Here is a 12,846-nt window from a genome sequence, read left to right as displayed (position 1 = left end):
CTCTGGTCCTAGACTCCCCCACTACTGGAAAAACCATCTTCTCCCCCACTCTATCTAGGCCTTTCAATGTTTGGTAGGTTTCAATAACATCCTCCCTCCTCAGTCTGTGTTCCTCTTAATAAGCCTGGGATGTATTAATTCCCCAGCCCCTAGCTTGAAGCTTCTCTTGCCAATTCGCCCACTTCGCTCTCAGTGGTGGGAATCAGAACTGCGATCTTCTGATTGGCGATCCCTGCAAACACTCAGAACTACATTTCTCCAACTGCAGCACATCCTATCGTACTCATTCATCGTTATATGGTACAGACAGTGAAATCCCCTGTGAACCCTCCAACTCTGTCTAACACCCTTCCTGTCGGTTTGACTTACAATGGATATTCATTTCCTAGACCTGTTGCTCATGTTTGCTAAGCTCACTTTCTAAGCACAGCCACTGCCACTTGTAAGATCAAACAGATGTAAGTAAACTTCCAACTAATATTTCTTTGTTTAGTTTTTGGTCGAAAACAGGAGTCAGTCTTCAGTTCTTAAAATGTAAATGGCAAGCAGCAATCAGCTTGAAGTTAAAATACAGTTTTGCAAAAAAAGCTCTGTATATAGCAGACATCCTGTAGAAAGCAGGTGATAGCTCATAGCATCCTGTCTTGCTGCTTAAGAATGCAGTATAAGACAATGCATTTGTTTAATTTGGCTTGTTTCAAATCAAAGAAAGCTGACTAATTTGCTTAGTTCAAGGAAGCATATCAAATAACTGATGTGTTTATAGTTGGGGGTTTTATGTACTCAAGGAAGTTTGCTTCACAGCATTAATGGTAGGAGCTGAAAACTGTCTCCAAGATGCTTTTAGCAACACACACGAAATGCTGGAGGAGCTCAGCAGGTCAGGGTGCCTCAATGAAAAGGAATAAACAGTCAGTGTTTCAGCACTTCTTCTTCAGGACTGGAAAGGAAAGGAGAGGTTGCTAGAATAAGAAGGTGAGGGAAGGGGAAGGAGGAGAGCTAGAGGGTGATAGGTGAAGCCAGGTGGGTGGGAAATGTAGAAAGCTGGAGAAGATGGAATCTGATAGAAAAGAAGAGATGTCCATGGGAGACAGGGAAGAAGGAGATGCACCAGGGGGAGGTGACCAATTGTGTAAAAAAGGGTATCATGTGTGTGAACTTAGCCAAGTGGCAGAAGAAGTATGTAAATGTTGAAACCATTTCAGACTTATTAGGAGGAATGGAGTAAAGGACATCAAGAAGCCATGAAAGAAGCACAGTTTCTGCAAAAAAAATGATTCATTTGTCTGCATTGTTGGTACCTCTTTAGTGTTTATAGGAATTGTACTTTTGTTTAGAAATCTTTTCTACTTTGTATTTTAGAAATGCTTTGTGGTTTAGAAATGGTTTGTAATTTGAAAATATTTAAGATAGAAATCCTTTTTTGAATGTGTTTTACGAATTGCTGTTTGAATTTCAATGTGTATCACTGAAAATAACTGAACTGTCTTTTAAGCTACTTTGTAGATGGAAATATCTTCTCCTTGGCAGGGAGAGATGACGCACTGCCCAAACAGGGGGTTTTGGTAGCCAAACACACTGTGGAGAATAAACATGAAGTGAATTAGTCTATGAAGATGGAGTAATTACAGTATAACCTTCCTCCAGTGGCTATTTGTATCTGAGAGGGCTTAAGGTCTTTGTCTGAGTTTGAGTTTAGAACTGTGCAGTCAGCAAACCCAATTATCATTACAAGCTTTGATCTCCTGCTCCAACATCAGCTTCTGTGTCTTAGTGTCAAAGACATTTGTTCTTCCTGCCACTGTCTGTAAAGAGTTTGTATGTTTTCCCTGTGGTCATTTGAGCTTCCTCCAGGTGCTCCAGTTTCCTTCCACATTCCAAAGACATATGGGTTAGAGGGAATGCTATGGCGACACTTGTGGTCTGCGCCCAATATATCTTTGGACTGTGTTGGTCATTCACTTTATGCTTCAATGTGCTTATGATAAATAGGGCTACTCTTTAATCTTTAATAAAGCACCTTGGGACCCTTTACTGCTGAGGAGAGTTTATAAATGCTGAAGAAGGGTTGCGGCCTGAAACATTAATTGTTTATTCCTCTCCATAGATGCTGCCTGACCTGCTGAGTTCATCCAGCATTTTGTGGGTGTTACTTTGGATTTTTAGCATCTGCAGAATCTCGTGTTTATAAATGCGAGTTCCTAAAGCATAAAAAACACAAATTGGCCGAGATCCCACCTCTATGGGATGTTTCTCAGATTAGACCCACATTACAGATGGACTCCATATGAAATCATTTAGTGATTTAGTCCTTGATCTTTAATTCTTCCTCCTTTAACATGTTTCCAAAAATCCCATGAACTTTCCCATAGCATGCCAATTCCGGCAAATGGATCCACCCTATCATTTTCTTCAGTTTTTCCATTATTTCTCATGGATATTTTAAATCTTAGTAAGAGTTCTTGAAGATATTTTCTATTTCAGAAGGTCTCCTTCACATTAATAATAGTATTCAGCCTAAAAACTTAAGTAAATGTTAGTTTCCCTATAATAGTTATTTTCTATACAAATCTTTGTTTATGAATTGTTTTTCATAATTTCTTTTGCATTTGTTTATTTTCCTTTAAGTGCCTGCAAGAAAATGAAACTCAAAGTAATATATAGTAAGACCATAAGATATAGGAGCAGAATTAGGCCGTTCAGCCCATTGAGTCTGCTCCGCCATTCAATCATGGCTGATCTTTTTTTCTCCTCCTCAACCCCATTCCCCGGCCTCCTCCCTGTAACCTTTGTGTCCAATCAAGAATCTATCAATCTCTGCCTTAAATACAACCAATGACCTGGCATAGAAGTGATACGTGTCAGTTTCCAAAGCAACTCTCTTTAAGTGGCTTCCGGTGGTGAAACTAGCAGTCTGAGTGACGTCTGATTACACTGGGGCTAGTTCCCAATCAAAATCTACTGATGCAGGCTGTGTAATGTAAACAGTGTTCCCTAATTCATTGATCGTGTATCTAATTTACATAATGGCAACGCATGTTATATCAGACAACCTGCGATTATACAACCACCTTGCTGCACCATTTAGAGTAAATGCCTGCTTTCATTTCTGCTCTATCCAAGGAACTGCGTGTACTATTTCTCCAAGAGATATTGTAGTTTAAAAGCTATAGTATAGTATAATAAAAAAAGTACAGTGCAATATGAAAACAGAAAATGTTGAAAACACTCGTCAAAGGGAAGGAAGGAAACAAAAGAAGCTCATGCCTTATTACTTTCTGTATGAGCATACTTTCTGTGGAACTTAGCTGATAATTAACAATAGGCATCTGTTATGAGACCATGGATTTGCGTCTTGGAAGGTTTCCGGGGCGCAGGCCTGGGCAAGGTTGTATGGAAGACTGGCAGTTGCCCATGCTGCAAGTCTCCCCTCTCCACACCACCGATGTTGTCCAAGGGAAGGGCATTAGGACCCATACAAATTGGCACTGGTGTCGTTGCAGAGCAGTGTGTGGTTAAGGGCCTTGCTCAAGGACACACACGCTGCCTCAGCCAAGGCTCGAACTAGCGACCTTCAAATCACTAGACAAACACCTTAACCACTTGGCCATGTGCCAGCTTTGCTGAATACCTTACTAAAGGCCATAAACATCACATCCACCACTCTACTTTCATCAGTTTGTCTTGTCCCCTCCTAGAAAATCTCAGTCAGGCTCGAGAGACACAAACTTCCCCTCACAAAGCTATACTGTTTTCAGTAATAAGAATATGCTTCTGCAAATATTCATAATTCCTGTCTCTAATCTTCTCCAATAGTATGTCTACCACTGACGTAAAACTTGCTGATCTATACAAATAATCTCCTCTTGGAGTTCCAGCTGAGTATGGGTATCGATTTGAATTGACAAACTCTGCAATCTTCATCAGGGATGAAGATGCAACGAACCAGAATTGATTAGAGAGCTTAAGGTTAAAGATTCCTGAGGGACAAGTGATCATAATATGATCGAATTCACCCTAAAATTTGAGAAGGAGGAGCTAGAGTCAGATGTATCAGTACGTAAAGGGAATTACAGAGGCATGAAGAGGAGTTGGTCAGAATTAATTAACAGCAGAGCAGCAATGGCTGGAATTTCTGGAAGCAATTCATAAGGCACAGGATATTTACATCCCCAAAAGGAAGAAGTACCCTAAAGGAAAGATGGCACGACCGTGGCTAACAGGAGAAGTCAAAGCCAACATGAAAGCCAATGAGAGGGCATATAATAGAGCAAAAATTCGTGGGATGTTAGAGGATTGGGGAGGTTTTAAAAACCAAAAGAAGGCAACTAAAAAAGGCAGTAAGAAGGTAAAGATAGAATACAAAAGTAAGCTAGGCAAAAATAGTAAGAGGATACCAAAAGTTTCTTCAGATACATATAGTGTAAAAAAGAGGTGAGGGTGGATATCGGACTGCTGGAAAACAATGCTAGAGAGGTAGTAATGGAGGACAACAAAATGGCAAATGAATTGAATACGTATTTTGCATCAGTCGTCACTGTGGAAGACACTAGCAGTGTGGGGGCAGTTCCAGGTGTCAGGGGGCATGAAGTGTGTGGTTACCATAACTAGAGAGAAGGTTCTTGGGAAACTGAAAGTTCTGAAGGTGGATCGGTCAACTGAACCAGATGTTGTACACCCCAGGGTTCTGAAAGAGGTGGCTGAAAAGATTGCGGAGGCATTAGTCATGATCTTTAAAGAATCACTAGATTCTGGAATGGTTCTGGAAGACTTGAAAATTGCAAATGTTGCTCCACTCTTCAAGAAGGGAGAGAGGCAGAAGAAAGGAAACTATAGGCCAATTAGTCTGACCTCAGTGGTGGGAAGATGTTGGAGTCGATGATTAAGGATGACATCTCAAGGTACTTGGAGGCACATGATAAAATAGGCCATAGTCAGCATGGTTTCCTCAAGGGAAAATCTTGTCTGACAAATCTGTTGGAATTCTTTGCAAAAGTAACAAGCAGGACAGACAAAAGAGAATCAGTTGATTTCTACTTGGATTTTCAGAAGCCCTTTGACAAGGTACCTCACATGAGGCTGCTTAACAAGCTACAAGCCCATGGTATTACAGGAAAGATTCTGGCATGGATAAAGCAGTGACTAATTGGCCAGAAGCAAAGAGTGGGAATAAAGGGAGCCTTTTCTGGTTGGTTGCCAGTGACTACTGGTATCACACAGGGGTCTGTGTTGGGACTGACTCTTTTTACGTTATATGTCAATGATTTAGATGATGGAATTGATGGAAAGTTTGCAAAGGATCTGAAGGTAGGTGGATGGGCAGGTAGTTTTGAGGAAGTAGAGAGGCTACAGAAGGAATTAGACAGATTATGAGAATGGGCACAGAAATGGCAGATGGAATACAGTGTCTGGAAGTGTATGGTCACGTACTTTTGTAGAAGAAATGAAAGGGTTTACTATTTTCTAAATGGAGAGAAAATACAAAAAAACTGAAGTGCAAAGGGACTTGGGAGACCTTGTGCAGGATTCCCTAAAGGTTAACTTGCAGATTGAGTCTGTAGTGAGGAAGGTAACTGCAAAGCTGGCATTCATTTCAAGAGGACTAGAATATAAAAGCAAAGATGTAATGTTGAAAGTTTACATCCTTTAGAGGGGTGTCCTTTTCGAATGGAGATGAGAAGGAATTTCTTTAGCCAGAGAGTGGTGAGTCTGTGGAATTCTTTGCCACAGGCAGCTGTGGAGGGCAAGTTTTTATGTTTATTTAAGGCAGAAGTTGATAGATTCTTGACTGGTCAGGGCATGAAGGGATACAGGGAGAAGGCAGGAGATTGGGCTGAGAGGAAAATTGGATCAGCCACGATGTAATGGCAGAACAGACTCACTGGGCCAGATGGCCTAATTCTGCTCTTATATCTTATGGTCTTATATACACAGGGAGAGAACTAGATCCTTATTCACTGATATATAATTACCAGGATTATCCCAATTACCTTTCCTGAACAAATAGAGCAACATGTTCCATCCTCCAATTCTCCAGTGCAACTCCTTTGGGTAGTGAGAACTGTGACGAGAAACCAAGTTATCAGAAGATTGATGCTGATGAGAGAGATAAGGGAGACAATGGAGAAGCGTTCAAAATGTTAATGAGAGAGGAGAGAGATTAACAAAAAAAGACACAGTTCCGAGTATTGACAGACCGGTTGCTTTGAACCTGAACTGTTTGAAGTTTGATGGACAGGAGATATCCCAGCAGGGGGATAAAAAGAACAGGTTCGCTAAGGCAAGGCACACACCACGAGATCACGAGATAACGAGACCCTGGAAAAGCGGTGTGCCCCCACAAGTTGGTGTAAGTTTGGAGGTCTGGTCGTGGGACCGACCATAGACGCACAGGGTGAAAAGGTACGACCGGCGGGAACCTGGTGTGTGTGTCCGCCCTTGGCTGGGTGCCGGGTTCACCAATGAAGAATGGTTGTATCCGGAATGGAGGGGTCACAGTCGGTGATCACAGAAGACATAAAAGGGTTCACCCGAAAGCTAACTGCGAAGAACAAAGGTCTGTGTGAATCAGAGTTTGCATTCTCACTCTCTCTCTCCAACGGCATAACAGCGATTACTGCGAACTGTACTAAGCTGAACTGAACTCTGCGTCACTTGAGACTGATCATTTTGCCCCTAGACTGCGATAGAGCTTGTTTGACTCCTATTACCCTAGTTCTGTGTACGTGTGTGTTTTATCATTGCTAATCTGTTGCATTCATATCCTTACAATTAGAGTACTGTGTTACTTATTTCTTTAATAAAACTTTCTTAGTTCCAGTAATCCAGACTCCAACTAAGTGGTCCATTTCTGCTGGTTTGGCAACCCAGTTACGGGGTACATGACAGAACATAAAGAATGCTGTCAAAGTCCCTGCAATCTTTTCCCTCATTTTCCATAGTAACCTAAGGTACATTACATCCAGAGCTGTGACTTATTTATCCGAATAATAATAATATAATGCAAGACCATACATTACTCTACACTACAGTATGTTCCATCTGCCACTCCTTTGCCCATCCTCATGATCTGCCTAAGTCATTCTGCAGACTCCCTGCTTCCTCAACACTACCTGCCCTCCACCTGCCTTCCCATCATTCAAAAACATTAGGAACCCAGGAATGAAAGGGTTAACAGGTGAGGTGAGTTTGATGGGTCTGGGTCTATACTCACTAGGATTTAGAAGAATGGCTGGGGGGAGAGATCTCTTTGAATTCTTTTGAATATTGAAAGGTTCAGATAGAGTGGAAGTGAAGAGGATGTTTTCGACAGTGGACCAGAGAGCCAGCCTCAGAATATAAGGGCATTACTTTAGAACAGAGCTAAGGAGAAATTATCTTTATCCAGAGGGTGATGAATCTGTGGAATTCATCGCCACAGACCCTATGACCTAGTCATAGGGTGTATTGAAAGCAGAGGTTGATAGGTTCTTGATTAGTCAGAGTGTGAAAGGTTAAGGTGAGAAGGCACAAGAATGAGGTTGGGAGGGATCATGGAATGGCAGAGAAGACTTATTGGGCCAAATGGCTCAATTCTGGTCTTACGTCTTTTATCTAATATTCTTCAGAAGCTCCAGCACTGCCTCTTTCTTAAGGTCAACATTCATCAAAGTCCCCGTTACCGGTGAACACTGAAGCCAAGTATTCATTAAGGATCTCCCCTGCCTCCTGCAACTCTAAACACGTTTTTACTTTAACTCCGAGCAGTCCTACCCTCACTCTAGTAACCGTCCTGTTCCTTGTGTACGCATAGAATAAAGCACAGCTAACATATATACTGACTGAGACAACAATAGTCAGAGATTACACGACAAACACCGCAAAACCTGCAGGTGCTGGAAATGCAAAGCAACACGCACAAAATGTTGGAGGAACTCAGCAGGTCAGGCAGCATCAATGGAGAGGGGTGAACAGTTGACATTTTGGGCGGAGACCCTTCTTCAGGATTGAGAAGGAAGGGGGAAGATCCGGAATTTAAAAATGGGGGGAGGGTAACGAGGCTAGGTAGAAGGTGAAAGTGGATGGGCAAGGTCAAGGGCAGGGGAAGAAAGAATCCGATAGGAGAGGAGAATGGACAATAGGAGAAATGGAAGGAGGAGGGGACCTGGGGGAAGTGATAGGCAGGTGAGAAGAAGTAAAGGCCAGAGTGAAGAATAAAGGTGGGGGAGGGGGAAATTTTGTTCACGAGAAGGAGAAATTGATATTCATGCCCCCAGTTTGGAGGCTACCCAGACAGAATTTAAGGTGCTGCTCCTCCACCCTGAGGGTGCCCTCAGCGTGGTACAAGAGGAGGCCGTGGATCGACATGTTGGAATGAGAATGGGAACGTGAAGTAACATTTTTGGCCACCAGGAAGTCCCGCTTGTGGCAGATGGTGTGGAGATGCTCGATGATGCGGTCCCCCAATTTATGACGAGTCTCACTGATGTAGAGGAGGCTGCATCGGGAGCACTGGATGCAATAGACGACCCCAGCCGATTCGCAGGTGAAGTGTTGCCTCACCTGGAAGGACTGTTTGTGGCCCTGAAGTACAGAATTATTTATTTACTGTTCATTTTTCTTCTTTCTTTTCTTGTTTAATGTATGTACAATTTGTTCTCTTTTGCACATTAGGTGTTTGTCAGTCTTCCATATATATAGTTGTTGATAAAAATCTATTTTTTCCCTATAAACGCCTGCAAGAAAATTAATCGCAGGATGGTATATGGTGACATATATGCGTGTAATTTGACAATAAGCTGACTTTGAACTTGAATCATCTGGGATTGTTCTCACTGGAATGTGAGAGGCTGAAGGACGATGGCAACGTTGAAGGGTATAAATAGGGCATTGAGCTGGTTCACACACAGTACACGCTCACCTTCACTGTTCTGAAACAAGTCAATCATCCCGATCATAGGCGCAATCTTATTGACATCAGGTGCCATTTTACCTCTGCCCAATAGGTATTGGTGATGGAGGGAATGAACTGGGAATGGGGAAGGTGAAAGAGGCCGTCAAGAAGTACATTCCCAACGGGGACCTGATAGCTTGTGATGTCAGTGCGGACTTTACAGTTGTTGCAGGTGGGTTTCATTGATCTTCAATCGAACAAAGGATTGATGATTAGTTGATTGGATTATTATTATTATTGATACAGTGGATGAATTTATTTTTCACATGTACATTGAAAATTAGAGTGAAATGTGTCGCTGGCGTTAACAACCGGCACAATCTATGGATGTGCTGGGGGCAGCCTGTGAGTGTGGCCACTCATTCTGGTGCCAACATACTCACAATGCTCAGCAGGTCACATCAAGCAACAAGATAGCAGCAGCAAAACAAGCCCAAGCAGTTGCAGAGGAAGTGCAATGCAAGTAGACTAAGGCCTTGATGAGATAGATTGGGAGGTCAGGAGCTCATCTTTTAGTCTACGAGAGGTTTGTTCGGGAGTCCGAAGAGACAATCATTAGGTGTTAGGCTGAGGTTGGCTTTTGTTCCTGTGAAGCTGACCCTCGTCTACCCATGATTAGTGAAAGTGATAACTGGCCCATCACTGGAGAGACCCAGGGCTTCGCATGATTGATGTTTCTCCTTAGTCCATTCACCTGAAGTTGGCATAATCCATACAGAAGATGGCAGGATTTTAAGCACAATTTATCTTCAGCCAACTTGAGCTTCATTGATTGTTGCCTTTCATTCAGCCTGGGAATTCTGCCATGTGACAAATAAAGCTAATCTTAAATCATCTTATTTACGTGGTTGGCTGCCTGTGACTAGTGGTGTTCCACAGGCATGGATGGTGGAACCACTTCTTTCCACATTATGTGTCGGTGATGAGGACCGAGATACAGTGAAAAGCTCTGTGGCCAAATTTACAGATGATATGAAAGCAAGCTGAAGACGCAGGGAGTCTGCAGAAGGACTTGGACAGAATTAGAGAATAAGCAAAGTATATATAGTGTAGGGAACTCTGTGGTCATGCACTTTGTTAGAAGGCATAGACTATTTTCTAAAATTCAAAGAGACTTGGGAGTCCTCTTGCAGGATTCGCCAGAGGTTAACTTGCAAGCTGAGTCGGTTGTGAGGAAGGCAAATGCAATGTTAGCATTCATTTCGAGAGGATTGGAATGAGGCTTTATAAGGCATTGGTCAGATTACACTTGGAGTACTGTGAGCTGCTTATCTAAAAAAAGGATGTGCTGGCATTGGAGAGGGTCCAGAGGAGGATTCTGGTAATGAAAGGGAAACATATGAGGAGTGTTTGATAGCTCTGGGCCAGTATTCACTGGAATTTAGAAGAATGAGAGGGGATCTCGTTGATACCTATCGAGTATTGAAAGGCCTAGATAGAGTGGGGGAGTCTAGGACCAGAGGGCACAGCCTCAGAATAGAGGGACATCTGTTTAGAACAGAGATGAGGAGGAATTTCTTTAGCCAGATGGTGGTGAATCTCTGGAATACACTGCCACAGACGGCTGTGGAGGCCACGACATTGGGTATACTTAAAGTGGAGGTTGATAGATTCTTGATTAGTAAGGGTGTCAAAGGTTACGGGGAGAAGGCAGTGAAATAGGGCTGGGGGGGATAGTAAATCATCCATGATAAAATGGTTGAACAGACTCAATAGGCTGAATGGCCTGCTCCTATGTCTTAGGGTCTATGGTCTTATTCTGATTTGTTATTGTTTTACCTTATTTTAGCTCAAACCTACTGTGTAATGATTTGACCTGTATGAACAATATGCACGACAATCCTTTAACTGTATCTCAGTTCATGTGACAATAAAAACCCATTTCCAATACCAATACCACATTGAAGTGAAGATGCTGCTCCCAAAACTCGTCAGAAGCCCCGCCCTCTGGACAGAACTTCTTATCGCTCCTGAGCAGACATTGGACATGTCTATTCAACACCCACAACACCAGATGCAAAAAATTGTTTTGAGGAGTTTCTGCAGATATGCATTCTCCAAATAATCTCTAAACATGAGACAGGATATTTTTGAGCAAAAGGACGCTAATAGACACAGTTCAAAAGTTTTGTAGAATTCAGTGGTCTTAAAAAAACTGAGAAACTGACTAATATAACTAGCAAACACCTTTCTGTTTAGAACGACATTGTTGTGTTGACCTTTTAACCTACTCCAAGGTCAGTCTAACCCTTCTCTCCCACATAGCCTTCCAGTTTTCTTTCATCCTTCTGCCTTTCTGAGAATCTCTTAAATGTTTGTGGAATGCCTCTACAACCACCCCTGGTAGGGCATCCCACAAACTCACCACTCTTTGTGTAAAAAACCTATTTTAAGGTAGTACAAGGGAAAACAGTTACCGAATGCAGAATAAAGTGTTACAGTCAGCAAACAAAAAGATGCAAGGTTATAATGGGGTAGATTGTGAGGCTCAGAGTCCATCTTATCGTACTAGGGGACCATTCAATAATTTTATAACTTCGTGATGGAAGCAGTCCTTAAGTCTGTGGTTCCAGATTACTGGTGTTCAAATTAGGTTAAGTTAAAGTGCATTATTTTCTCCTTTATTGTTAGGTACTTTCAGACTTTTATATCTTCTGCCTGATGGGAAGGGCAAGAAGAGAGAGTGATCTAGGGTGGGTGGCATCTTTGATTATGTTGGCTGCTTTCCTGAGGCAACGAAAAGTGCAGACATATTCCATGGAGGGAGGCTGGTTTCCGCGAGGTGCTTAGGAGGTTCATAAGTCTGCTATCAGAATAACTTCTGGAAAGTAAATGCAAGGGGAATGTTGGTTGAGGAGGACGGGAAGAGGGAAGGGGGAAGGGGGAGGTGGGAGGTGGGAAGCTTGCTGGCCAGCTTCTCCCGTTCAGTGACGAGCTGCCTGTAATTCTGCGCAGACGTTGGGCTGAGAGGCCACCCATGCGAAATATTAAATGGGAAGAGAGCGGAAAGCACGTGAACAGATTTGAAGTAGTTATTGGAGATCAGACAAAGTAATTTTCAGCAAAACTGAGGGGCTTCTTGCTCAGCTAAATACTTAAGGACATTAAAACTGGAGGGAGGTTACAATCTTTTCTATTGGAGGCTTACACATATCCCTGCAATATATGCTGTACCTTAACTACGTGAAGGGAAAAAGCGATCTGGGAATGCAGATAAATAGTTCCTTGAAAATGGTGTCACAAGTAAAGTAAGGTTGTAACAAGAGCTGTTGGCATATTGACCTTCTTAAGTCAGAATACAGGAACTGGAATGTTATGTTGAAATTGTTTAAGATGTTGGTGAGGCCAATTTGGAATATTGTCACCCATTGTTCTGGTCACCCATCTATAGGAGCCATCCAATAAGTGTGAAGGAGTAGAGACAACATGTACATGGTTGTGCCGGAACTGCAGGACCTGAGTTTCAGAAAGAGGTTGGATAGGTTAGGACATTATTCCCTGGAACGTTGGAGAATGAGGGAAGATTTGATAGAGATATACAAAATTATGATGCATCTAGAGAAGGCGAATACAAGCAGGCTTTCCCCACTGAGGGTTGGTTGAAACTAGACCAGAGGGTATAGGTTTAGCATGAAAGGTGAAATGTTTAAGGGGAACCTGAGGGGAGACTTCTTCAGTCAGAGGGTGGTGAGAGGAAAAAGCTGCCGGCCAAAGTGGTGGATGTGAGTTAAACTGTAACATTTCATACAAACATAGAAACACAGAAAACCTACAGCACAATACAGGCCCTTCGGCCCACAATGCTGTGCCGAACATATACTTACTATAGAAACTACCTAGAGTTACCCATAGCCCTCTGTTTTTCTAAGCTCCATGTACCTATTCAAGAGTCTCTTAAAAGACCCTATCGTACC

At 42.5% G+C, this 12,846-nt stretch overlaps 1 protein-coding gene and 1 long non-coding RNA gene across 6 annotated transcripts in view; one reads left to right on the top strand and one right to left on the bottom strand.

The window, feature by feature from the left end:
• Positions 1–12,846, bottom strand: part of LOC140205306 (uncharacterized) — a 32,157-nt gene that overhangs the window by 15,133 nt on the left and 4,178 nt on the right. The window lies entirely within an intron of this gene.
• dglucy (D-glutamate cyclase) overlaps positions 1–12,846 on the top strand; it is a 108,750-nt gene that overhangs the window by 92,772 nt on the left and 3,132 nt on the right. For 4 of the 5 annotated variants that reach the window (XM_072272815.1, XM_072272788.1, XM_072272806.1 and 1 more), the window contains one exon: positions 8,985–9,104. The exons of the other annotated variant lie outside the window; for it this stretch is intronic. In XM_072272815.1, the coding sequence (XP_072128916.1) occupies positions 8,985–9,104 (120 nt within the window). The remainder of the gene's footprint in view (positions 1–8,984; positions 9,105–12,846) is intronic. 5 annotated transcript variants of the gene reach the window in all.

This window comes from Mobula birostris, chromosome 1 (assembly GCF_030028105.1).
Source record: "Mobula birostris isolate sMobBir1 chromosome 1, sMobBir1.hap1, whole genome shotgun sequence".
NCBI classification, from domain to species: domain Eukaryota; kingdom Metazoa; phylum Chordata; class Chondrichthyes; order Myliobatiformes; family Myliobatidae; genus Mobula; species Mobula birostris.
The sequence above is the reverse complement of the archived record's forward strand: the minus strand, read 5'-3'. Positions and strand labels throughout refer to the sequence as shown.